A 26857-nucleotide genomic window follows, 5' to 3' on the forward strand; every position below is an offset into this window, starting at 1 on the left:
GAAAAGTGATGCATAGGAACACATCTTTGCACTCACTGAAACCTGTGTACAGTGTCTTGTGTCATTGGTCAGGAGTATTAGATGTGACACTGAGACATCAAACAACTTCACAATGAGCTGAAATAGAGAATTCCATCTTAATAACGCTTCTCCTAAAATGTTGGTAGGGTCCCTTATCTTTGATGACATTAATTTTCTTTTTGGCCACCATTGCACATGGCATGCCAAATATTTTATTGCTAGAAACTATATTCCAAGGCTGTAGGGTTGTGTTCATGACACAGATACCATAAATTATCTTCAGCCATAGCATCTGATAATTCTCCTAAAGTAGAGCTACTCATACAGGCCTGTGGGGCAATGCATTTGTAAATTTGTATTTCTAATGGAAGTGTCCTTACATTCATTTAGTACAAATGAGTGCAGACCCTCAGTGGTGTAAAGTCATTGGAATCCACTAAGCCAAGAACACTAGGCAGAGATATTTTCCAGCCCAGAATCCTGCTAGGATGCACAAATGTAGACCCTTCTCAGCCTTCCCCAATGACTTTGAGCTTATGGAAATAAGATTATAGGACAGGATGTAAAATTTGGTGGCAGATAGAGAACACTGCTGTTTCTTCTTCTCTGGCAGACTGTTCAGGAGGAAGTTTACTTGTAGTAATACCTTTTGGACCCAAAAAATGAAAGTAAACTTTAGAAAGTACGTACCTCTGAGAAGAGCTGAACTCAGAATGTGGTTTAACATGGCAGATAAACACAAGATGCAGAGCAGGTATTTTTCTTTCACCTTTTTCACATTAATTGCCACGGGGGGAAAAGCTCCTACATCCTTGTTCTGTATGAGACTCTTTTTCTCTTTTACCAACTGTGGAGGAGCGAACCCAGGAATGAGCTGGGGAGGAAAAAGGACTGAACAGTTCTTTATTTTGGCCTCTGGAGAATCAAAGTTGTGGCCTGAAACCTACCCGAGCCAAGTGTATTTTCAGTTTGTAGAAGCTTGCTCTGCTATGAATTTCTGTCTCTTGGCTGGATACTCAGCATCTCTAAGTGCAGAATCCTCCCTGGCACCGTATATCCTCGCCTTGTCCCTGCCACCACCACTCAAATATTTTCCTTTCATTGTAAAGTGAGTGAGATTTTACTTGGCTGGAATTCTGCAGTGCTGGGAATGAAGGTTTTTTCCTTCTTCATTTTTTTATAATGAATTTCTTTTTTATTCTATTCACACCTTCTGAGTGAGCCTTTCATAAGGGCTTCTGTATTTCACAGAGGCTACACCTATTTGGGCCTGAAGACTTTGATACAATTGTAATCACCTGGAAATGGAACCTGTTTGATTTGTATGGAAGGCAGCCATTCTCCCTGTTCCAAACTTCCTAAAATAGTTTATCCACGTTGAAAAAAACAATACCTCTTGGAGATAATGAAGACAGTGCATGATGGTGATTCCAGGGATGGAGAAGAAGAACCATCACCTTCCTCACACCATCAAACTTGAGACTAAGGTTTGCAGTTCTAATTTTAATCCACAGTAATCTACAGACAATCCTTTATTATCTAAAAAAGCTGATACCGTCAAGTTGGAAGCAAGCTGAAGTTGGAAGAGTTAGGTTTCTTCAAAGCTCTTGTTTCCAGCAGGATTGGAGAGTCTTTACCTTTTGTAACAGGAAGGTTTTAAATTTGTAATGCTGACCTTGCAACTGGAACTTGGTGGCTCCATTGTTGCACTTGCAGCAGCCAGATGACCTCAAAGGAGAAGTGCGTTGTTCTGACTTCTGTGTAAGCAGTGGCTGCAAATACCATCAGGAAGTGCTGGACTGGCAGGACATTGGATGGATGCTCTTAGGCCACAGAGCTGGAAATATCAGCTGTAGCCACATGGTAAGTCCATTTATGTAATTCCAAATCAGTTCCTCACACGATCTGTGCTCCTCTATTCCGTATCAGCTTGGTGAGGAGGTAGATGAGACTGTTGGGGGAAAGAAACCACTTCAATTTAAAGCAGAGAAACTGTTCCATTATAAATGCTGAAGATAAACCTTTGAGGCTACCAAAGAAATCTTTCTTTGGCTTCCAGTTAATAACTTCAAATGGATAACAAATCTATGCTGTATAATCTGCTTTGAATGGATTTCCTTTGGAACGTGTGCTTCTTCCTGAATGACAGAACTGCAATATTTTCACACTTGCAGTTTCACCCTCAAATGGCCACAGGAAATGCAGCAGCTTCTGTTTTCTGTTGCTTCTGTTTGTTAATGCTTCAAGGTGTTGCTCTGTATTTGTCCCCAGCTGTCATGACCTTAGAAAGAGAATGTTCTAAAGATAGGAGTAAAAAAGCCAGAGAGCTCCTCCTTGCAGCAGACACGGGCAGCATTGGATCCTAATAGTTTTTGCAAGGCATCCTGATGGGGAGAGGCAGATGTCAAGAATGGCAACTTCAGCAGGTGTGTGGCTGCTTCGTAGCTTGGGCTGGATTCAGGAAGGGCAGTGTTCCAGAGAGCAAAGTCAAGAGTTTGAATCAAGTAAGTGTGAGGTGCCCAGAAAGGCAGGGCCCACACTGCTCATGTGTGTCGGGGGAAGGTGAGAATCAGGCCCATCTGCTCCTAGAAATGCAGGTTCCATCTTTAGCAGCCAAAGGCTATGCAAATAAATGGCTTCTATGTATTGGAGAGCATAGAGCATGAAGTTAGTGTTTCATGCAGTTGTTTGAAGGCAATATGGGATTCCAGAGCTTAGTGTTTGAATTGCAACTTGAATTTCCTTCTTTGCTGTTATTTAGACTGCTCTGAAGTAGTCATGAGAAGCAAAAATGAAAGGCAATGTTGTTTGATGGGGACTGTGGTAGGGCTTTCTTGCCAGATTTGAAATGGCTTGAATTGATTAAAATCTCCAGGTGAGGGGAAGGTTGTATCCATTCCTCTCTCTTATTAAAGCAAATTTTCCAAGAGGGATGTAAAATTGCAGTTGAGGGTTGGGGTGGTTTTTTCTTTTTTCCCTTCTTTCATGTGCAACCTAACAACTCCAATTTCGCAGGCCTATTTAACATTTGATCCCTAAAAGTCAGTCCTTTGCTTTGTATTTTGGGCACTTGTTCATCTTGGGAAATTTGTCATCTTCTCAGGGCATTGAAGGTCAACCAAATGCTGCAGGTTTCATTCTTCCTTTCATATGGTCTATGTCCTGGGGTTTGACTCTTAAGCAGAGCTATTTTTTTATTTTGCAGCCTAGCAGTTGTACGGTGGGGCTGTGTGCAGGTGAATTGACTTGAGAACGATGGGTAAATCAGCTCCTGGGAAGATGTGCACTGCCTGGCCCCGATGCTTCAGCATGCTTGAGGTCAGCTTGGCTGTCTCTGACTGTCTAATAATAATGCAGAATAACAGAATTAAGTATTCATTGTAATTGGTGATCAATAAGATTTGTTTTCAGCTAAGTCTGCGTGCTAGTTTCTAAAGCACTCCAGTCTGTTTCATCAATGACCTTTGTGGTTTTAGCTTAAGCTAAAAATCTAGTTTCTGCTGTTGTTATTTTCTGCCCTGTCGCTGTGAGAGGAAGGGATGATGGCTGGAGGTTTGGCAGTCAGCGAGGGCCTGGCCACCACTGCAGTTCTGTACACTCAGCCTTGGAGATGTGATCAGGAATGTGCTGTTAGTTGCCAGTTTTGTATTGCAAAGACTGAGCATGCTGCCATCACTGTGTTTGATGAGTGAGTTTTCATTGGTTTGGTCCAACTCCAAAGAAGCCTTAATTTGAAGGTGGAATTCTTTGTGGATGAGGCTGTGAAGAATATGGTGTTTATACTCCCATCCTACGGGCAGTACGGTAGAACAACTCCTAACTGATTTGGTAATAAAGACCTAGTTTTTCTTCACTAAACCTGCCCTAGCCAAATTCATCAGCTGGTGATAGCTATCTCTGGAGTGGGAGTTCTTTATTGAGTTGATTGACAATTTAATATACTTTGTCAAGCTGTGTTGTTTAGTTTCTGTTGATCCAGAGACACCTGAGGCTCCTTTTGCTTCCTAAGGGATTAAAGTAGCAAGCACTTAGAATGAGATATTGGGAAGATGGGTGCAGGAGACTTTGTAATTTACTATGGAAAAACATAATAATGATGATGAATATTTCAGGTGGAAATGATAGTATTTCACTATATACTATGTGAAATGCTTTTATGTGATTTTTTTTCATTTCTCTTTTATTTTTTAATCCTGGATAAATTAAATGAGGCTTTTGGGGAAAGCATGAGCTGGAATTTCTATTGAGGTTGATAACCTCTGATTCTGCTCTTGTTTGTCTGTCTGCTGGAACTTGTAGCAAACTAGCTATGTCCAAGTTTAATTGTGTAATAATTATCTTTCAAATCGAGCCTTTCTCACTTGGTGCTGATGTATTTGGGGGAGGGAGGGGAATGGAGAGTAAAGAGCTCCTTTCATGAATACAATTTTAATTTCATCTTGCTGATTTGAGCCTTTCCAAGATTCAAGTGAGCATTGGATCAGGTTGGAACTGAGGGGATGACTCATGACTCTGGCATAAAAACTACATTGCATTCCACATATTGGGAGTTTTCTGTTGCCCACAAGAAAGTTCAGGAAAAAAAAGAAAAATATAGAAATGGGTTTCAAATTTCCTGTGCTATTTTCAGTTGACTCCTCTTTCTGGAGGTGCCTTAGCAAGTGTAGGACATCTGAAAAACTTGGAACTGCAACTTTCTTGTTGAGGCTCTGATGAACATTGCTTCTGTCATCAAGTTCTTGTGTTCATACTTTGAACTTAGCTGAGTAATGTTGGTATCAGCAGACTCTGCTAAAGCCATGCCTTCCTAATTAATAATGCATTCTTAATAAAAAAAAAAAAAAATCTATTTCTTCATGTATTTAATTACCTAGTGAGTGTAAGACTGAATGAAGTTAATACCGTGCAGATTTCAAGCAAAACGCTGCTTTTTAATGTGCTTCAGTATAGGCTATGCACAAGTCAATAGACATGATTTTTAAGCCTCAGTTACCTTTCATTACCCTGTGCATATTCAAATTCAGATTGATGAATGCTGAACCAAAAGCAGACATCATAGAGTTAATTGAAGTTCTTTAAATTCAGAGGCAAACTATTTTCATAGCTTTGTTTTGAGGGTGGGTTGCTTTTGATGTCTGGGGTTTTTTTGGCTAAGGCAATGGCAAACATTTATTTATCCTGCTCCCTCCCCATTTTCCACCATCGTTGTTGCCAGTGATGCCTGCAGTGCTCAGTGGTCAATGACCCTCAGCCAGGGTGAGCTGCAGGAGCCTTACAGACGGGCCTGTTCTTTCTCCCAGTGCTAGAACAAGTGCAACAGCACAGTGCCATTTTGCTAAAAGCTAATATTTTTTCCCAACAGGTTCTTCTCCAGGCAGAATGAAATGCTTTCTTCAAGAGCAACCACATCTTTTCTCTGCCTGAAAGGTTGTGTTTGTTTGGGTTTTTTTCTCTTGCTTTAGGTGAGAGATAAAAAAAAAAATGAAGAGGAAAGCCCAAGGAAATGCCAAAAGTACCACCTGGTAGTAATTTTGTGTGAGTGTCTCCATTTACACTTCAAACTTGCTCTTGGAGAACTTGGAGCTGCATTTAAAATGTATTTTGGTAGGTGGTCAGCTGTTGACTATCTGCATTTCTTCTTCCATTTCTTTTCTGTGCTTGTTTCGTATTGCTGCTGAATGTCCCCAAAGAGTAAAGTGGTGTGGAAGAGTTGAGGAAGCAGCTTTTGAAATTCTAAAGCTGATGTGTAGGTTTTGTTCCTCTTGGATTTTTAAAAGCAGGTATGTCATCCAAGTTAACTTTCTTCAGCAAGTAACAAGATTGTCGTCCTTCCACTGATGCTCTGTATTTTAACAGAGGTATTTGATGGTGCTGGAAAGGAGCAAGATGCAGAATGAGTTTGAGAGAAGTGATTTAAAGTGGGAGCACAGATGGTTGATTCCTAAAAATCAAAAAACGGATGTTTTGTTTTGTAGGAAAATGAAATCTAATCCTATTTGAGGGTCAGCAGGATAAATACAAAGAACTAAATACAGATGTAGATACATATATACATATATGCGTATATACATATACATATATATATATATATATATATATATATATATATATATGTACAACCCCGCCCCCCGAAATCTATGAAGCAGGACTGATTGGTGCCATAGCCCAGGCAGCCTGTGGATCTAATTGCCTGCCTGAATTCAGCCCTTGCCTGGATGCCAGGGGAGACTTCCCTTGATTTGTCTCCAGACAGCTTTCCAGGGATGATCCTGCTCCTTTCCTGGTGCCCCAGAGTGCTGCAAGCCCCCTGTCCTGGGGCCATGGTGATGCCTGCCGGGGCCTTTAGGGTCCCCCCTAAAGGCAGACAGGGTTTGACTGCAAGCTTCCTTGGAAGGTGGAGGCAGGTGAATATTGGCCATCTTCTTCTTTCCCGCTGCCCTCTGCCCTCTTGCAAAGCCTGCTGGGGCACTGGGGCTCTCCATTGCAGGCAGTCTGGAGCTGCCATGCAAAGCCATCTCTCAAGGAGTCCCCAGGTCTCAGGTGCAACCTCAAGAAAATGACACAGCAACGTGTAGAAAATGTGAACTTTATTCACTTGACTACTTCTAAAATCTACAATCCAACGTTACTAGAAGACTATGGGGTAAGAATCTTAAGGCTAAAAAACTTCAATGCTTCAACTGTTTAGAACTGAACACTAAGGGAAAGGTCAACTTCTTGGGGGAAACGTGGTGGGGAATCGAACAACAACAGGGGTGTGGCTAACTTGTAAGGTGGGGAACGTCGCAGTGCCTGGGCTGGGCACTGGTCACCCGTTCCCCGTAAGGTTCTTTAGATGGAGCGCGACGCTGGAGGTCAGAGCTGTGGGGAGGTGCGGAGTCTCCTGTCACTGCCCTCTTTTGCCGCCATCTTGGTGGTTGGCCTCCTCGGCTGAGAGCTGTCGCGAAGGTGCAGCCGCATCAGGTCACGGTTTTGCCTGAGCAGCTGCATCAACTTGGTGGGACAGCTGAGTCTTCGATGGCGGCGGGGCCCCGCACGGCCCGAAAGGCTCTGGAGATTCCGCTGCAAGGCAAAGCACAGGGATCCCCATGGAAGAGGCAGAGAGGCAGAGCGGGGCCGGCACCTGTGGGGCTGCCTTTGGCCTGGGAGACAGAGACTCGGGCCCAGTTGGGCTGGGCTGGCCCGGGGAAGAGGCTGCAGCAGGCAGAGCTCTGCCGCCTCTGCTTGGTGCTGTCCATGGAGCTCAGCCCCTGGGCCACATTCCCCAGCCAGGAGCTCAGGCCCCTTCTGCCGCAGGGCATTGGCCAAAGGGTGCCCAAGAGGCCCTCAAGGTCTTCCCCATCCCACCTGCCCCTGACCCCCCACCCCCTGCCTCACCTCTCCCCAGCGTCTCTGAAATCTTCTTCCAAGGGCCCATCCCATGGCCATTCCTATGAGGAGCACGTCAATGAGCAGGAGTGTCCTGGACGCCCACCAGAGGAGCGCAGCGTCCTTCTCCTCCAGGTCGAAATCCTCCGGAACCAGAGGAGAGGCACCCGTGCTCCTCTCGGGTTTGCTCACAGGGTTGAGGGGATGGGCCAAGAGCAGCAGCACGTAAAGCTGCAGCAGCGCGGAGGAGCCGTGAGCAGCCATAGTGCTCTGCCAGCAGCACCGAGGCTCTGGGCGTCTCTCTGCGAGCAGCTGTGCCTGGGCTCTGGGGCGCAGCAACAGCTGGGGACAGTTGCCAGCCAGCGTGCCGTCCCCAGAGGCTGTGATGTCACAGAAGCACAGAACGCCCTGGCTGCAGAGAGCCCTGAGAGAATGTTGAGTCCAAGCTGGGAGCCATGGCGGCAAGTATGGCCAGCAGAGCGGGGCCCGAGCGCTGCGGCCTGGCTTGCCTTGCACCCGTGCCACAATGATGACTCCAGCAGCCCCTGTCAGGCCATTGCAGTATCTGATGGCCCACGCTGGGCACAAGTTCTTCCCAATGGCCAGCGTAAACCTCCCTTGGCCCAGCTTCCAAGCCTTGTTGGCATCTGCTCTCTCTTGTCCTTGCCCACCTGGCTGGCGCTGCCGTGTTGCTCGCTGGCCTGTCTGTGGGAGAAGAGGCTGTGCCAATGAGTGCTGCTCAACTTGGAGGCCATTCAAAGGAGGATTTGATTGTGCCTGCTGTGGGAAGAAGGAATATGCGTGCACATGGCCACTTCCCATAGGTTTTACCCCAGATTTTCATGAGCAGCTGTCCTAGTGAAAGTCAAGTCTGTTTTAGTGAGTATTTGAGGGCTTCCAGAGCACAGTGCCATCTCAGGGGAATTCTGCTGGTTGAGTTCTACTGAGGCTTTGAGATGAGTTGCAAATCCTGAAAATGTTCTCCTTGCCCAGGTAGTAATTTCACAGTTTAGACTGTGGGGATATTGATTGCTCAGTGTTGAGGACCTCATGTAACTTTCAGCCCCAGAAATTTTCAACCTCCAGTGATTGTACTTGAGACAAAACCATTTGAAATCTTTTTTTCTGTGGACAGGAATTGCTTCGGTGTTACTTCACATCATCCATTAAAAATTTGATGCCTGGAACAAGTCCCGAGTGCTGTGTGATTTCCTTGGTCGTGTTCCTTGGAATGGCTTCCCCCCCATTTTGTGAAGCTGGCCCCAGAAAGGTCATAGATGGGTGAGAAGTTCTGAAGGGTCAAGTGGTGCAGATCTTTGCCTCCTGTTTCGAGGTCTGCGGTGAGCTGTGAGTCCAAGAGCTGATTTGAAGTGATGGTGAAAACACAATTGAACCTTTTTGCAGCAGGGTGGATGGATAGAAGCAAAGCACAGCACGGCTGGCAGCAGCAAATGAATTAAAATGCATCCCTGGAATATGTTTCTTGGATTGTTCTTCTAGTATTGTGGTAGTAATTCTGATGTCTGAGTAGTGAACAAGCAACAAGTAGTGAACACGTGATTTGTAGTCAATTTTCTATTTCTTATGTAGTGGTGAGTATGGATGCTAGCTTTGGAGCAGGCTGCAGAGAGCTGCAGAAACTGCAGGCCCCATGGCCTATCAGTCCTGCCCGAGAAGCTAGCCTGGGAATTCATAGGAGGATTTCAAAACAATCCTCAGAGACAGAAAACAACTGCCAGGTGCTGTTTGTCTGTCCTCTTGTTTTCCTTGCAGGAGAAAGTCAGGGGGGTGGTGAGCCCCGCTGACCAATGATGGTGATGTAGCACTTTACTAAGCAATAAGAGTTTCCTTTCTGTACTTTCCACGTATCTGTCTATTAGACAAGCCTAGAGTAATAAAGTAGAGAAGATTCTCCTGTTGTGACTCCCTTGAGAGTCCGTGTCGTTCTTTCCCACCGTTCCCAATCAGAACGACAGAGGAGATTTTTAAGAATTGTGTTTTTCTCTCCTGGTTGAGGAATGTGTTCTTCACGGGCTGAATCTTCATATCACTTTGTTTTTGTAGAAGAGCAGTTTCAGCAGCAGATGATTCTCCTTGCCCTCCTTTTCATTTTTCTTGTCTGTATTATTGCCTGGCAGGTTAACCTTTTCAAATTGCGTGCTGCAAAACGTTGCTACTAAGGATAGTTGGTGTCCAAACAGGTTCTTTTCTCGCTTGGATTTCAACTATTGCAGGATGAAAGGTTTCTAATGAAGCTACAGAATTGCATATCACTGGGACCTTGACTTCTTCCCTGCTTGGATCTAGATAAAGAGATTCTTGCCAATTGAACTGCTGACATATTATGTAGAGATCAGGAGTGGCCACCACAAGTGGTACTGAATTCTTGGAAATGTGGTGATTTTTGTTAGAAATGATTTTAGCTTTGACAGTGCAAGCTTATCATATCCATCTGCATTTGTGTTCTATTAATCATGGGGTTTTGTATTAAGCATGGGCTTCAGTTTGCTGTCTTTTTGTCACTTCTTCAAATACCAGTTTTCTACACCTGCTGGCTTGTTCCTTCTGACTTCAAATGGTATCTCTTGGGCACATAACTTCATCTTATTGTGAACAGCGCAAAGAACATGTTTTGGTCTGTCTTGATTTGATGGAGTGATTGCTGTGGAAGGACTGGGAGGTTTTGTGGTTTAAGGTGAAAGAAGTTCAGCAGCCTTGGCAAGTAAGTGTGCCAGTTTACAAGGTGAATCTACAGAAACCCCCGTGCTTCAGCTGCAATGTACAATCTCTGAGGCTGCTGCTTTTTTTCTTCGGGGTGCCTTTGTTCTGTTGGTTTGGGAACCCATATTCTACACAGCATCATTTGTCAGAACTCCATTTCACTTGTACAGTCCCTCTGTTTTCCCACTTCTGAATGATGGTTTTCTCTGTGCCTTTAACATGGGGAATTCTGGGTGATAAAAATAATACATATTCCATAATGTTTTACGTTTCCTCTTGGAGTTTTTTCTAGTTTTCAAATAATTACCTTTTGTTTCTAGCTGAGGGCAAAATGCATTTGCAGTTTCAGTGGTTTTTTTTCCCAATTTCTAATCTTACTTGGGCACTAGATAAGGGAGAAAAATGCCCTAGCTTCATGGAAAAGATTCTGTGTTATTCCATGCCTTGAAATGAATTAAAATACGGTTCTATTGCTCTCTGTTTCATTTCTTCACTTCATTTGGTAGAGTTTAGAAATCTCTTGCCATGAACTAGGTAGTGCAGAGTGCCTGCCTTGCTGTGTTGAACTCCTGGGTGAGCATGCCAGGCTTAGTTTAGAGATTTGCTTTTAAACATCCCTTATTCCTTGTGAAATCTATCATTTGGTTTGTTTGTAGTTGTGTTAGAAGATAAAGAGGAGGGGGTGCACCCTGGAAAATTTGTCATCTGAACTGAATTTGTACCCTTTAGGCCATCAGTGACTGCTCCTTAGCTTTCTCAAGGCATGAAGGACACTGGGAGTTCCTCCCAGACTCTTCTTTTGGGACAGCAGTCCTTTCTCTTTGGCTCCATGAGATGCTCTGCACAGGAGTGCTTGAGCTCTGAAGGGCAGGGGCATTCCATGAGGGTGAATAATAAAGAACTCCTGTAGCCTGAACTGTTTCCAACTTAACCCAGCAGAAGGAGTTGTTTCCCAATTCTGAGTCTAATGGTGCTGCTGACAAATTGTGCAGTTTCAGAGCAGCAGTGCAAGATGTGCAAGGGGCTTGTGTGGAGGGAGAGCAGAAGCTTGTAACACTGGACCTTTGTCCCGTGGGCAGCTGTGCGGTTTTAAGCGGGAATGTTCTGGAGGGGTGTGGAATTGAAGAAATGTTTGGAAGATTTGTAGGTTTGTTGCTGTAGGTGTGAAGGGTGGGGACAAGTCTTGTCCAGTGACAGAGCAATGATTAGGTAAGGTACTGGGAGAGCATCTGAGGATGGTGTTGCTGTTGCATGTGATTTTTCTGGAGGCCATCTGATGCACACAAGATTTGTTATGACTACCAGGATTGCAACTAAACAGAATGCAGTCATTTTTCTTGTATCAAATCAAAATCCCACCAAATCTCCAGAAATTTTCTTTGATTTTCTTTGATTTTCTTGTATCAAATAAAAATTCCACCAAATCTCCAGAAATTCCCACAGAATACATGAAAAATCCCTGATAATTCGTCAGTTCTCTACAGAATCTCACCAAATTCCAGAAAAGTCCCTCAAAGTTCCACAAACATCCCACAAAAATCTCACAAAAATCCCTAACACTTCTGAAAACTCGACCAAATTCCAGAAACGCCCCATAAAATCAGCACAGTTTCCCACAAAATTCAAGAAAAAACACCACAAAATTCCCTAAATCTTTTCAAAATACCACAAAATTCTAGAAAAGCCCCACCAAATTCCAGAAACATCCCACAAAATTTCCTCAATACCCAACAAAATCCCAGAAAAATCACACAAAATTCCCTAAATCTTCTCAAAACACGGCCAAAATCCACAAAAATCCCACCAAATCTCCACAAATTCCCACAGAATACATGAAAAATCCCTGATAATTTGTCAGTTCTCTACAGAATCTCACCAAATTCCAGAAAAGTCCCTCAAAGTTCCACAAACATCCCACAAAATCTCCTCAATATCCCACAAAATTCAAGAAAAATCACACAAAATTCCCTAAATCTTCTCAAAACACGACTAAATTCTAGAAAAATATCCCACCAAATCTCCACAAATTCCCACAAAATACATGAAAAATCCCTCAAGATCCCGAAATCGCCTCAATATCCCACAAAATTCCACAAAAATCCCACAAAACCTCCACAAGTTTCCACAAAATCTAAGAAAAATTCCTCAAAATTATCAAGTCTCCTCAAAACCACACAAAGTCCTTGAAAAGGCCCACCAAATTCCAGTAAAATCCCACAGATTCTCCACAAATTCCCACAAAATCTAAAACAAATTCCTCAAAATTCTTCAAGTCTCCTCAGAATCCCACACAATTCCATAAAAAACACACAAAATTCCAGAGAAGTCCCACAAAACTCCCTAAATCATTTCAAAACCCTACCAATTCACAGGAATGTCCCACAAAATCTCCACCAATTCCCAGAACATCCCACAAAAATCTCACAAAAATCCCTAAATCTTCTGAAAACTCGACCAAATTCCAGAAACGCCCCATAAAATCAGCACAGTTTCCCACAAAATTCAAGAAAAAACACCACAAAATTCCCTAAATCTTTTCAAAATACCACAAAATTCTTGAAAAGCCCCACCAAATTCCAGAAACATCCCACAAAATTTCCTCAATACCCAACAAAATCCCAAAAAAACCACACAAAATTCCTTAAATCTTCTCAAAACACGGCCAAAATCCACAAAAATCCCACCAAATCTCCAGAAATTCCCACAGAATACATGAAAAATCCCTGATAATTTGTCAGTTCTCTACAGAATCTCACCAAATTCCAGAAAAGTCCCTCAAAGTTCCACAAACATCCCACAAAATCTTCTCAATATCCCACAAAATTCAAGAAAAATCCCACAAAATTCCCTAAATCATCTCAAAACACGACCAAATTCTAGAAAAATATCCCACCAAATCTCCACAAATTCCCACAAAATACATGAAAAATCCCTCAAGATCCCGAAATCGCCTCAATATCCCAAAAAATCCCACAAAAATCACACAAAACCTCCATAAGTTTCCACAAAATCTAAGAAAAATTCCTCAAAATTCTTCAAGACTCCTCAAAACCACACAAAGTCCTTGAAAAGGCCCACCAAATTCGAGTAAAATCCCACAGATTCTCCACAAATTCCCACAAAATCTAAAACAAATTCCTCAAAATTCTTCAAGTCTCCTCAAAACCACACAATTCCAGAAAAACCCCACAAAATTCCAGAGAAGTCCCACAAAACTCCCTAAATCATTTCAAAACCCTACCAATTCACAGGAATGTCCCACAAAATCTCCACCAATTCCCAGAACATCCCAAAAAATCTCACAAAAATCCCTAAATCTTCTGAAAACTCGACCAAATTCCAGAAACGCCCCATAAAATCAGCACAGTTTCCCACAAAATTCAAGAAAAAACACCACAAAATTCCCTAAATCTTTTCAAAATACCACAAAATTCTTGAAAAGCCCCACCAAATTCCCGAAACATCCCACAAAATGTCCTCAATATCCAACAAAATCCCAGAAAAATCACACAAAATTCCCTAAATCTTCTCAAAACTCTACCAAATTCCAGAAAAATCCCACAGAATCTCCACAAATTCCCACAGAATACGTGAAAAATCCCTGATAATTCGTGAGTTCTCTACAGAATCTCACCAAATTCCTAAAAAGTCCCTCAAAGTTCCAAAAACATCCCACAAAATCTCCCCGGTATCCAATAAAATTCCAGGAAAAATCCCACAAAATTCCCTAAATCTTCTCAAAACATGGCCAAAATCCACAAAAATCCCACCGAATCTCCACAAATTCCCACAGAATACATGAAAATACCCCTGATAATTCGTCAGTTCTCTACAGAATCTCACCAAATTCCAGAAAAGTCCCTCAAAGTTCCACAAACATCCCACAAAATCTCCTCAATATCCAACAAAATACCAGAAAAATCACACAAAATTCCCTAAATCTTCTCAAAACACGACTAAATTCTAGAAAAATGTCCCACCAAATCTCCACAAAATCCCACAAAATACATGAAAAATCCCTCAAGATCCCGAAATCGCCTCAATATCCCACAAAATCCCACAAAAATCCCACAAAACCTCCACAAGTTTCCACAAAATCTAAGAAAAATTCCTCAAAATTCTTCAAGTCTCCTCAAAACCACACAAAGTCCTTGAAAAGGCCCACCAAATTCCAGTAAAATCCCACAAATTCTCCACAAATTCCCACAAAATCTAAAAAAAATTCCTCAAAATTCTTCAAGTCTCCTCAAAACCACACAATTCCAGAAAAAACACACAAAATTCCAGAGAAGTCCAACAAAACTCCCTAAATCATTTCAAAACCCTACCAATTCACAGGAATGTCCCACAAAATCTCCACCAATTCCCAGAACATCCCACAAAAATCTCACAAAAATCCCTAAATCTTCTGAAAACTCGACCAAATTCCAGAAACGCCCCATAACATCAGCACAGTTTCCCACAAAATTCAAGAAAAAACACCACAAAATTCCCTAAATCTTCTCAAAACACAACCAAATTCTAGAAAAATATCCCACCAAATCTCCACAAATTCCCACAAAATACATGAGAAATCCCTCAAGATCCCTAAATCGCCTCAATATCCCACAAAATCACACAAAAATCCCACAAAACCTCCACAAGTTTCCACAAAATCTAAAACAAATTCCTCAAAATTCTTCAAGTCTCCTCAGAATCCCACACAATTCCAGAAAAAACACACAAAATTCCAGAGAAGTCCCACAAAACTCCCTCAATCATTTCAAAACCATACCAATTCACAGGAATGTCCCACAAAATCTCCACCAATTCCCAGAACATCCCACAAAAATCCCACAAAAATCCCTAAATCTTCTGAAAACTCGACCAAATTCCAGAAATGCCCCATAAAATCAGCACAGTTTCCCACAAAATTCAAGAAAAAACACCACAAAATTCCCTAAATCTTTTCAAAATACCACAAAATTCTTGAAAAGCCCCACCAAATTCCAGAAACATCCCACAAAATTTCCTCAATACCCAACAAAATCCCAAAAAAACCACACAAAATTCCCTAAATCTTCTCAAAACACGGCCAAAATCCACAAAAATCCCACCAAATCTCCAGAAATTCCCACGAAATACATGAAAAATGCCTGATAATTTGTCAGTTCTCTACAGAATCTCACCAAATTCCAGAAAAGTCCCTCAAAGTTCCACAAACATCCCACAAAATCTTCTCAATATCCCACAAAATTCAAGAAAAATCCCACAAAATTCCCTAAATCATCTCAAAACACGACCAAATTCTAGAAAAATATCCCACCAAATCTCCACAAATTCCCACAAAATACATGAAAAATCCCTCAAGATCCCGAAATCGCCTCAATATCCCAAAAAATTCGACAAAAATCCCACAAAACCTCCACAAGTTTCCACAAAATCTAAGAAAAATTCCTCAAAATTCTTCAAGTCTCCTCTAAACCACACAAAGTTCGTGAAAAGGCCCACCAAATTCCAGTAAAATCCCACAGATTCTCCACAAATTCCCACAAAATCTAAATCAAATTCCTCAAAATTCTTCATGTCTCCTCAGAATCCCACACAATTCCATAAAAAACACACAAAATTCCAGAGAAGTCCCACAAAACTCCCTAAATCATTTCAAAACCCTACCAATTCACAGGAATGTCCCACAAAATACCAATTCCCAGAACATCCCACAGAAATCCCACAAAAATCCCTAAATCTTCTGAAAACTCGACCAAATTCCAGAAACGCCCCATAAAATCAGCACAGTTTCCCACAAAATTCAAGAAAAAGCACCACAAAATTCCCTAAATCTTTTCAAAATACCACAAAATTCTAGAAAAGCCCCACCAAATTCCAGAAACATCCCACAAAATTTCCTCAATACCCAACAAAATCCCAGAAAAATCACACAAAATTCCCTAAATCTTCTCAAAACACGGCCAAAATCCACAAAAATCCCACCAAATCTCCACAAATTCCCACAGAATACATGAAAAATCCCTGATAATTTGTCAGTTCTCTACAGAATCTCACCAAATTCCAGAAAAGTCCCTCAAAGTTCCACAAACATCCCACAAAATCTCCTCAATATCCCACAAAATTCAAGAAAAATCACACAAAATTCCCTAAATCTTCTCAAAACACGACTAAATTCTAGAAAAATATCCCACCAAATCTCCACAAATTCCCACAAAATACATGAAAAATCCCTCAAGATCCCGAAATCGCCTCAATATCCCACAAAATTCCACAAAAATCCCACAAAACCTCCACAAGTTTCCACAAAATCTAAGAAAAATTCCTCAAAATTATCAAGTCTCCTCAAAACCACACAAAGTCCTTGAAAAGGCCCACCAAATTCCAGTAAAATCCCACAGATTCTCCACAAATTCCCACAAAATCTAAAACAAATTCCTCAAAATTCTTCAAGTCTCCTCAGAATCCCACACAATTCCATAAAAAACACACAAAATTCCAGAGAAGTCCCACAAAACTCCCTAAATCATTTCAAAACCCTACCAATTCACAGGAATGTCCCACAAAATCTCCACCAATTCCCAGAACATCCCACAAAAATCTCACAAAAATCCCTAAATCTTCTGAAAACTCGACCAAATTCCAGAAACGCCCCATAAAATCAGCACAGTTTCCCACAAAATTCAAGAAAAAACACCACAAAATTCCCTAAATCTTTTCAAAATACCACAAAATTCTTGAAAAGCCCCACCAAATTCCAGAAACATCCCACAAAATTTCCTCAATACCCAACAAAATCCCAAAAAAACCACACAAAATTCCTTAAATCTTCTCAAAACACGGCCAAAATCCACAAAAATCCCACCAAATCTCCAGAAATTCCCACAGAATACATGAAAAATCCCTGATAATTTGTCAGTTCTCTACAGAATCTCACCAAATTCCAGAAAAGTCCCTCAAAGTTCCACAAACATCCCACAAAATCTTCTCAATATCCCACAAAATTCAAGAAAAATCCCACAAAATTCCCTAAATCATCTCAAAACACGACCAAATTCTAGAAAAATATCCCACCAAATCTCCACAAATTCCCACAAAATACATGAAAAATCCCTCAAGATCCCGAAATCGCCTCAATATCCCAAAAAATCCCACAAAAATCACACAAAACCTCCATAAGTTTCCACAAAATCTAAGAAAAATTCCTCAAAATTCTTCAAGACTCCTCAAAACCACACAAAGTCCTTGAAAAGGCCCACCAAATTCGAGTAAAATCCCACAGATTCTCCACAAATTCCCACAAAATCTAAAACAAATTCCTCAAAATTCTTCAAGTCTCCTCAAAACCACACAATTCCAGAAAAACCCCACAAAATTCCAGAGAAGTCCCACAAAACTCCCTAAATCATTTCAAAACCCTACCAATTCACAGGAATGTCCCACAAAATCTCCACCAATTCCCAGAACATCCCAAAAAATCTCACAAAAATCCCTAAATCTTCTGAAAACTCGACCAAATTCCAGAAACGCCCCATAAAATCAGCACAGTTTCCCACAAAATTCAAGAAAAAACACCACAAAATTCCCTAAATCTTTTCAAAATACCACAAAATTCTTGAAAAGCCCCACCAAATTCCCGAAACATCCCACAAAATGTCCTCAATATCCAACAAAATCCCAGAAAAATCACACAAAATTCCCTAAATCTTCTCAAAACTCTACCAAATTCCAGAAAAATCCCACAGAATCTCCACAAATTCCCACAGAATACGTGAAAAATCCCTGATAATTCGTGAGTTCTCTACAGAATCTCACCAAATTCCTAAAAAGTCCCTCAAAGTTCCAAAAACATCCCACAAAATCTCCCCGGTATCCAATAAAATTCCCGGAAAAATCCCACAAAATTCCCTAAATCTTCTCAAAACATGGCCAAAATCCACAAAAATCCCACCGAATCTCCACAAATTCCCACAGAATACATGAAAATACCCCTGATAATTCGTCAGTTCTCTACAGAATCTCACCAAATTCCAGAAAAGTCCCTCAAAGTTCCACAAACATCCCACAAAATCTCCTCAATATCCAACAAAATACCAGAAAAATCACACAAAATTCCCTAAATCTTCTCAAAACACGACTAAATTCTAGAAAAATGTCCCACCAAATCTCCACAAAATCCCACAAAATACATGAAAAATCCCTCAAGATCCCGAAATCGCCTCAATATCCCACAAAATCCCACAAAAATCCCACAAAACCTCCACAAGTTTCCACAAAATCTAAGAAAAATTCCTCAAAATTCTTCAAGTCTCCTCAAAACCACACAAAGTCCTTGAAAAGGCCCACCAAATTCCAGTAAAATCCCACAAATTCTCCACAAATTCCCACAAAATCTAAAAAAAATTCCTCAAAATTCTTCAAGTCTCCTCAAAACCACACAATTCCAGAAAAAACACACAAAATTCCAGAGAAGTCCAACAAAACTCCCTAAATCATTTCAAAACCCTACCAATTCACAGGAATGTCCCACAAAATCTCCACCAATTCCCAGAACATCCCACAAAAATCTCACAAAAATCCCTAAATCTTCTGAAAACTCGACCAAATTCCAGAAACGCCCCATAACATCAGCACAGTTTCCCACAAAATTCAAGAAAAAACACCACAAAATTCCCTAAATCTTCTCAAAACACAACCAAATTCTAGAAAAATATCCCACCAAATCTCCACAAATTCCCACAAAATACATGAGAAATCCCTCAAGATCCCTAAATCGCCTCAATATCCCACAAAATCACACAAAAATCCCACAAAACCTCCACAAGTTTCCACAAAATCTAAAACAAATTCCTCAAAATTCTTCAAGTCTCCTCAGAATCCCACACAATTCCAGAAAAAACACACAAAATTCCAGAGAAGTCCCACAAAACTCCCTCAATCATTTCAAAACCCTACCAATTCACAGGAATGTCCCACAAAATCTCCACCAATTCCCAGAACATCCCACAAAAATCCCACAAAAATCCCTAAATCTTCTGAAAACTCGACCAAATTCCAGAAATGCCCCATAAAATCAGCACAGTTTCCCACAAAATTCAAGAAAAAACACCACAAAATTCCCTAAATCTTTTCAAAATACCACAAAATTCTTGAAAAGCCCCACCAAATTCCAGAAACATCCCACAAAATTTCCTCAATACCCAACAAAATCCCAAAAAAACCACACAAAATTCCCTAAATCTTCTCAAAACACGGCCAAAATCCACAAAAATCCCACCAAATCTCCAGAAATTCCCACGAAATACATGAAAAATGCCTGATAATTTGTCAGTTCTCTACAGAATCTCACCAAATTCCAGAAAAGTCCCTCAAAGTTCCACAAACATCCCACAAAATCTTCTCAATATCCCACAAAATTCAAGAAAAATCCCACAAAATTCCCTAAATCATCTCAAAACACGACCAAATTCTAGAAAAATATCCCACCAAATCTCCACAAATTCCCACAAAATACATGAAAAATCCCTCAAGATCCCGAAATCGCCTCAATATCCCAAAAAATTCGACAAAAATCCCACAAAACCTCCACAAGTTTCCACAAAATCTAAGAAAAATTCCTCAAAATTCTTCAAGTCTCCTCTAAACCACACAAAGTTCGTGAAAAGGCCCACCAAATTCCAGTAAAATCCCACAGATTCTCCACAAATTCCCACAAAATCTAAATCAAATTCCTCAAAATTCTTCATGTCTCCTCAGAATCCCACACAATTCCATAAAAAACACACAAAATTCCAGAGAAGTCCCACAAAACTCCCTAAATCATTTCAAAACCCTACCAATTCACAGGAATGTCCCACAAAATACCAATTCCCAGAACATCCCACAGAAATCCCACAAAAATCCCTAAATCTTCTGAAAACTCGACCAAATTCCAGAAACGCCCCATAAAATCAGCACAGTTTCCCACAAAATTCAAGAAAAAGCACCACAAAATTCCCTAAATCTTTTCAAAATACCACAAAATTCTTGAAAAGCCCCACCAAATTCCCGAAACATCCCACAAAATGTCCTCAATACCCAACAAAATCCCAGAAAAGTCCCACAAAATTCCCTAAATCTTCTCAAAACTCTACCAAATTCCAAAAAAATCCCACAGAATCTCCACAAATTCCCACAGAATACATGAAAAATCCCTGATAATTCGTCAGTTCTCTACAGAATCTCACCAAATTCCTAAAAAGTCCCTCAAAGTTCCAAAAACATCCCACAAAATCTCCCCGGTATCCAATAAAATTCCAGGAAAAATCCCACAAAATTCCCTAAATCTTCTCAAAACATGGCCAAAATCCACAAAAATCCCACCGAATCTCCACAAATTCCCACAGAATACATGAAAATACCCCTGATAATTCGTCAGTTCTCTACAGAATCTCACCAAATTCCAGAAAAGTCCCTCAAAGTTCCACAAACATCCCACAAAATCTCCTCAATATCCAACAAAATCCCAGAAAAATCACACAAAATTCCCTAAATCTTCTCAAAACACGACTAAATTCTAGAAAAATGTCCCACCAAATCTCCACAAAATCCCACAAAATACATGAAAAATCCCTCAAGATCCCGAAATCTCCTCAATATCCCACAAAATCCCACAAAAATCACACAAAACCTCTACAAGTTTCCACAAAATCTAAGAAAAATTCCTCAAAATTCTTCAAGTCTCCTCAAAACCACACAAAGTCCTTGAAAAGGCCCACCAAATTCCAGTAAAATCCCACAGATTCTCCACAAATTCCCACAAAATCTAAAACAAATTCCTCAAAATTCTTCAAGTCTCCTCAGAATCCCACACAATTCCATAAAAAACACACAAAATTCCAGAGAAGTCCCACAAAACTCCCTAAATCATTTCAAAACCCTACCAATTCACAGGAATGTCCCACAAAATCTCCACCAATTCCCAGAACATCCCACAGAAATCCCACAAAAATCCCTAAATCTTCTGAAAACTCGACCAAATTCCAGAAACGCCCCATAAAATCAGCACAGTTTCCCACAAAATTCAAGAAAAAACACCACAAAATTCCCTAAATCTTTTCAAAATACCACAAAATTCTTGAAAAGCCCCACCAAATTCCCGAAACATCCCACAAAATGTCCTCAATACCCAACAAAATCCCAGAAAAGTCACACAAAATTCCCTAAATCTTCTCAAAACTCTACCAAATTCCAAAAATAACCCACCGAATCTCCACAAATTCCCACAGAATACATGAAAATACCCCTGATAATTCGTCAGTTCTCTACAGAATCTCACCAAATTCCAGAAAAGTCCCTCAAAGTTCCACAAACATCCCACAAAATCTCCTCAATATCCAAAAAAATCCCAGAAAAATCACCACAAAATTCCATAAATCTTCTCAAAACACGACTAAATTCTAGAAAAATGTCTCACCAAATCTCCACAAAATCCCACAAAATACATGAAAAATCCCTCAAGATCCCGAAATCGCCTCAATATCCCAAAAAATCCCACAAAAATCACACAAAACCTCCATAAGTTTCCACATAATCTAAGAAAAATTCCTCAAAATTCTTCAAGACTCCTCAAAACCACACAAAGTCCTTGAAAAGGCCCACCAAATTCGAGTAAAATCCCACAGATTCTCCACAAATTCCCACAAAATCTAAAACAAATTCCTCAAAATTCTTCAAGTCTCCTCAAAACCACACAATTCCAGAAAAACCCCACAAAATTCCAGAGAAGTCCCACAAAACTCCCTAAATCATTTCAAAACCCTACCAATTCACAGGAATGTCCCACAAAATCTCCACCAATTCCCAGAACATCCCAAAAAATCTCACAAAAATCCCTAAATCTTCTGAAAACTCGACCAAATTCCAGAAACGCCCCATAACATCAGCACAGTTTCCCACAAAATTCAAGAAAAAACACCACAAAATTCCCTAAATCTTCTCAAAACACAACCAAATTCTAGAAAAATATCCCACCAAATCTCCACAAATTCCCACAAAATACATGAGAAATCCCTCAAGATCCCGAAATCGCCTCAATATCCCACAAAATCACACAAAAATCCCACAAAACCTCCACAAGTTTCCACAAAATCTAAGAAAATTCCTCAAAATTCTTCAAGTCTCCTCAGAATCCCACACAATTCCAGAAAAAACACACAAAATTCCAGAGAAGTCCCACAAAACTCCCTAAATCATTTCAAAACCCTACCAATTCACAGGAATGTCCCACAAAATCTCCACCAATTCCCAGAACATCCCAAAAAATCTCACAAAAATCCCTAAATCTTCTGAAAACTCGACCAAATTCCAGAAACGCCCCATAAAATAAGCACAGTTTCCCACAAAATTCAAGAAAAAACACCACAAAATTCCCTAAATCTTTTCAAAATACCACAAAATTCTTGAAAAGCCCCACCAAATTCCAGAAACATCCCACAAAATGTCCTCAATATCCAACAAAATCCCAGAAAAATCACACAAAATTCCCTAAATCTTCTCAAAACTCTACCAAATTCCAGAAAAATCCCACAGAATCTCCACAAATTCCCACAGAATACGTGAAAAATCCCTGATAATTCGTGAGTTCTCTACAGAATCTCACCAAATTCCTAAAAAGTCCCTCAAAGTTCCAAAAACATCCCACAAAATCTCCCCGGTATCCAATAAAATTCCAGGAAAAATCCCACAAAATTCCCTAAATCTTCTCAAAACATGGCCAAAATCCACAAAAATCCCACCGAATCTCCACAAATTCCCACAGAATACATGAAAATACCCCTGATAATTCGTCAGTTCTCTACAGAATCTCACCAAATTCCAGAAAAGTCCCTCAAAGTTCCACAAACATCCCACAAAATCTCCTCAATATCCAACAAAATCCCAGAAAAATCACACAAAATTCCCTAAATCTTCTCAAAACACGACTAAATTCTAGAAAAATGTCCCACCAAATCTCCACAAAATCCCACAAAATACATGAAAAATCCCTCAAGATCCCGAAATCGCCTCAATATCCCACAAAATCCCACAAAAATCCCACAAAACCTCCATAAGTTTCCACAAAATCTAAGAAAAATTCCTCAAAATTCTTCAAGTCTCCTCAAAACCACACAAAGTCCTTGAAAAGGCCCACCAAATTCCAGTAAAATCCCACAAATTCTCCACAAATTCCCACAAAATCTAAAAAAAATTCCTCAAAATTCTTCAAGTCTCCTCAAAACCACACAATTCCAGAAAAAACACACAAAATTCCAGAGAAGTCCAACAAAACTCCCTAAATCATTTCAAAACCCTACCAATTCACAGGAATGTCCCACAAAATCTCCACCAATTCCCAGAACATCCCACAAAAATCTCACAAAAATCCCTAAATCTTCTGAAAACTCGACCAAATTCCAGAAACGCCCCATAACATCAGCACAGTTTCCCACAAAATTCAAGAAAAAACACCACAAAATTCCCTAAATCTTCTCAAAACACAACCAAATTCTAGAAAAATATCCCACCAAATCTCCACAAATTCCCACAAAATACATGAGAAATCCCTCAAGATCCCTAAATCGCCTCAATATCCCACAAAATCACACAAAAATCCCACAAAACCTCCACAAGTTTCCACAAAATCTAAAACAAATTCCTCAAAATTCTTCAAGTCTCCTCAGAATCCCACACAATTCCAGAAAAAACACACAAAATTCCAGAGAAGTCCCACAAAACTCCCTCAATCATTTCAAAACCATACCAATTCACAGGAATGTCCCACAAAATCTCCACCAATTCCCAGAACATCCCACAAAAATCCCACAAAAATCCCTAAATCTTCTGAAAACTCGACCAAATTCCAGAAATGCCCCATAAAATCAGCACAGTTTCCCACAAAATTCAAGAAAAAACACCACAAAATTCCCTAAATCTTTTCAAAATACCACAAAATTCTTGAAAAGCCCCACCAAATTCCAGAAACATCCCACAAAATTTCCTCAATACCCAACAAAATCCCAAAAAAACCACACAAAATTCCCTAAATCTTCTCAAAACACGGCCAAAATCCACAAAAATCCCACCAAATCTCCAGAAATTCCCACGAAATACATGAAAAATGCCTGATAATTTGTCAGTTCTCTACAGAATCTCACCAAATTCCAGAAAAGTCCCTCAAAGTTCCACAAACATCCCACAAAATCTTCTCAATATCCCACAAAATTCAAGAAAAATCACACAAAATTCCCTAAATCATCTCAAAACACGACCAAATTCTAGAAAAATATCCCACCAAATCTCCACAAATTCCCACAAAATACATGAAAAATCCCTCAAGATCCCGAAATCGCCTCAATATCCCAAAAAATTCGACAAAAATCCCACAAAACCTCCACAAGTTTCCACAAAATCTAAGAAAAATTCCTCAAAATTCTTCAAGTCTCCTCTAAACCACACAAAGTTCGTGAAAAGGCCCACCAAATTCCAGTAAAATCCCACAGATTCTCCACAAATTCCCACAAAATCTAAATCAAATTCCTCAAAATTCTTCATGTCTCCTCAGAATCCCACACAATTCCATAAAAAACACACAAAATTCCAGAGAAGTCCCACAAAACTCCCTAAATCATTTCAAAACCCTACCAATTCACAGGAATGTCCCACAAAATACCAATTCCCAGAACATCCCACAGAAATCCCACAAAAATCCCTAAATCTTCTGAAAACTCGACCAAATTCCAGAAACGCCCCATAAAATCAGCACAGTTTCCCACAAAATTCAAGAAAAAGCACCACAAAATTCCCTAAATCTTCTCAAAACACGACTAAATTCTAGAAAAATGTCTCACCATATCTCCACAAAATCCCACAAAATACATGAAAAATCCCTCAAGATCCCTAAATCGCCTCAATATCCCACAAAATCCCACAAAAATCACACAAAACCTCCATAAGTTTCCACAAAATCTAAGAAAAATTCCTCAAAATTCTTCAAGACTCCTCAAAACCACACAAAGTCCTTGAAAAGGCCCACCAAATTCGAGTAAAATCCCACAGATTCTCCACAAATTCCCACAAAATCTAAAACAAATTCCTCAAAATTCTTCAAGTCTCCTCAAAACCACACAATTCCAGAAAAACCCCACAAAATTCCAGAGAAGTCCCACAAAACTCCCTAAATCATTTCAAAACCCTACCAATTCACAGGAATGTCCCACAAAATCTCCACCAATTCCCAGAACATCCCATAAAAATCCCTAAATCTTCTGAAAACTCGACCAAATTCCAGAAACGCCCCATAAAATCAGCACAGTTTCCCACAAAATTCAAGAAAAAACACCACAAAATTCCCTAAATCTTTTCAAAATACCACAAAATTCTTGAAAAGCCCCACCAAATTCCCGAAACATCCCACAAAATGTCCTCAATACCCAACAAAATCCCAGAAAAATCACACAAAATTCCCTAAATCTTCTCAAAACACGGCCAAAATCCACAAAAATCCCACAGAATCTCCACAAATTCCCACAGAATACATGAAAAATCCCTGATAATCCGTCAGTTCTCTACAGAATCTCACCAAATTCCAGAAAAGTCCCTCAAAGTTCCACAAACATCCCACAAAAATCTCACAAAAATCCCTAACACTTCTGAAAACTCGACCAAATTCCAGAAACGCCCCATAAAATCAGCACAGTTTCCCACAAAATTCAAGAAAAAGCACCACAAAATTCCCTAAATCTTTTCAAAATACCACAAAATTCTTGAAAAGCCCCACCAAATTCCCGAAACATCCCACAAAATGTCCTCAATACCCAACAAAATCCCAGAAAAGTCACACAAAATTCCCTAAATCTTCTCAAAACTCTACCAAATTCCACAAAAATCCCACAGAATCTCCACAAATTCCCACAGAATACATGAAAAATCCCTGATAATTCGTCAGTTCTCTACAGAATCTCACCAAATTCCTAAAAAGTCCCTCAAAGTTCCAAAAACATCCCACAAAATCTCCCCGGTATCCAATAAAATTCCAGGAAAAATCCCACAAAATTCCCTAAATCTTCTCAAAACACCGCCAAAATCCACAAAAATCCCACCAAATCTCCACAAATTCCCACAGAATACATGAAAAATCCCTGATAATTTGTCAGTTCTCTACAGAATCTCACCAAATTCCAGAAAAGTCCCTCAAAGTTCCACAAACATCCCACAAAATCTCCTCAATATCCCACAAAATTCAAGAAAAATCACACAAAATTCCCTAAATCTTCTCAAAACACGACCAAATTCTAGAAAAATATCCCACCAAATCTCCACAAATTCCCACAAAATACATGAAAAATCCCTCAAGATCCCGAAATCGCCTCAATATCCCACAAAATCCCACAAAAATCCCACAAAACCTCCACAAGTTTCCACAAAATCTAAGAAAAATTCCTCAAAATTATCAAGTCTCCTCAAAACCACACAAAGTCCTTGAAAAGGCCCACCAAATTCCAGTAAAATCCCACAGATTCTCCACAAATTCCCACAAAATCTAAAACAAATTCCTCAAAATTCTTCAAGTCTCCTCAGAATCCCACACAATTCCATAAAAAACACACAAAATTCCAGAGAAGTCCCACAAAACTCCCTAAATCATTTCAAAACCCTACCAATTCACAGGAATGTCCCACAAAATCTCCACCAATTCCCAGAACATCCCACAAAAATCTCACAAAAATCCCTAAATCTTCTG

The 26857-nt window shown here is 40.2% G+C and overlaps 2 protein-coding genes across 3 annotated transcripts in view; one reads left to right on the forward strand and one right to left on the reverse strand.

Moving 5' to 3' along the window:
* The window catches only part of LOC147653727 (uncharacterized), a 405650-nt gene that overhangs the window by 163266 nt on the left and 215527 nt on the right, over positions 1 to 26857 (forward strand). The gene's annotated exons all lie outside the window — the stretch shown is intronic.
* Positions 6591 to 10813, reverse strand: LOC147653729 (uncharacterized). The gene is made up of 2 exons (XM_086886246.1): positions 7399 to 10813; positions 6591 to 7083 (listed from the first exon to the last, which is right to left on the reverse strand). The coding sequence occupies exons 1-2, from the start codon at positions 8209 to 8211 to the stop codon at positions 6877 to 6879; spliced, it is 1020 nt and encodes a 339-aa protein (XP_086742372.1). The 5' UTR covers positions 8212 to 10813; the 3' UTR covers positions 6591 to 6876.

The sequence above is a fragment of the Cyanistes caeruleus genome, chromosome 4 (genome assembly GCF_971803275.1).
Source record: "Cyanistes caeruleus chromosome 4, bCyaCae1.hap1.1, whole genome shotgun sequence".
NCBI lineage: Eukaryota > Metazoa > Chordata > Aves > Passeriformes > Paridae > Cyanistes > Cyanistes caeruleus.

Excerpts from the sequence above, each read along its gene's own strand:
- LOC147653729 (XM_086886246.1), bottom strand. The coding sequence starts at position 8,211 with ATGGGAAGTGGCCATGTGCACGCATATTCCTTCTTCCCACAGCAGGCA. Across the intron at positions 7,084-7,398 it reads TTCAGAGACGCTGGGGAGAG|CGGAATCTCCAGAGCCTTTC; the intron begins GTGAGGCAGGGG and ends TTTGCCTTGCAG.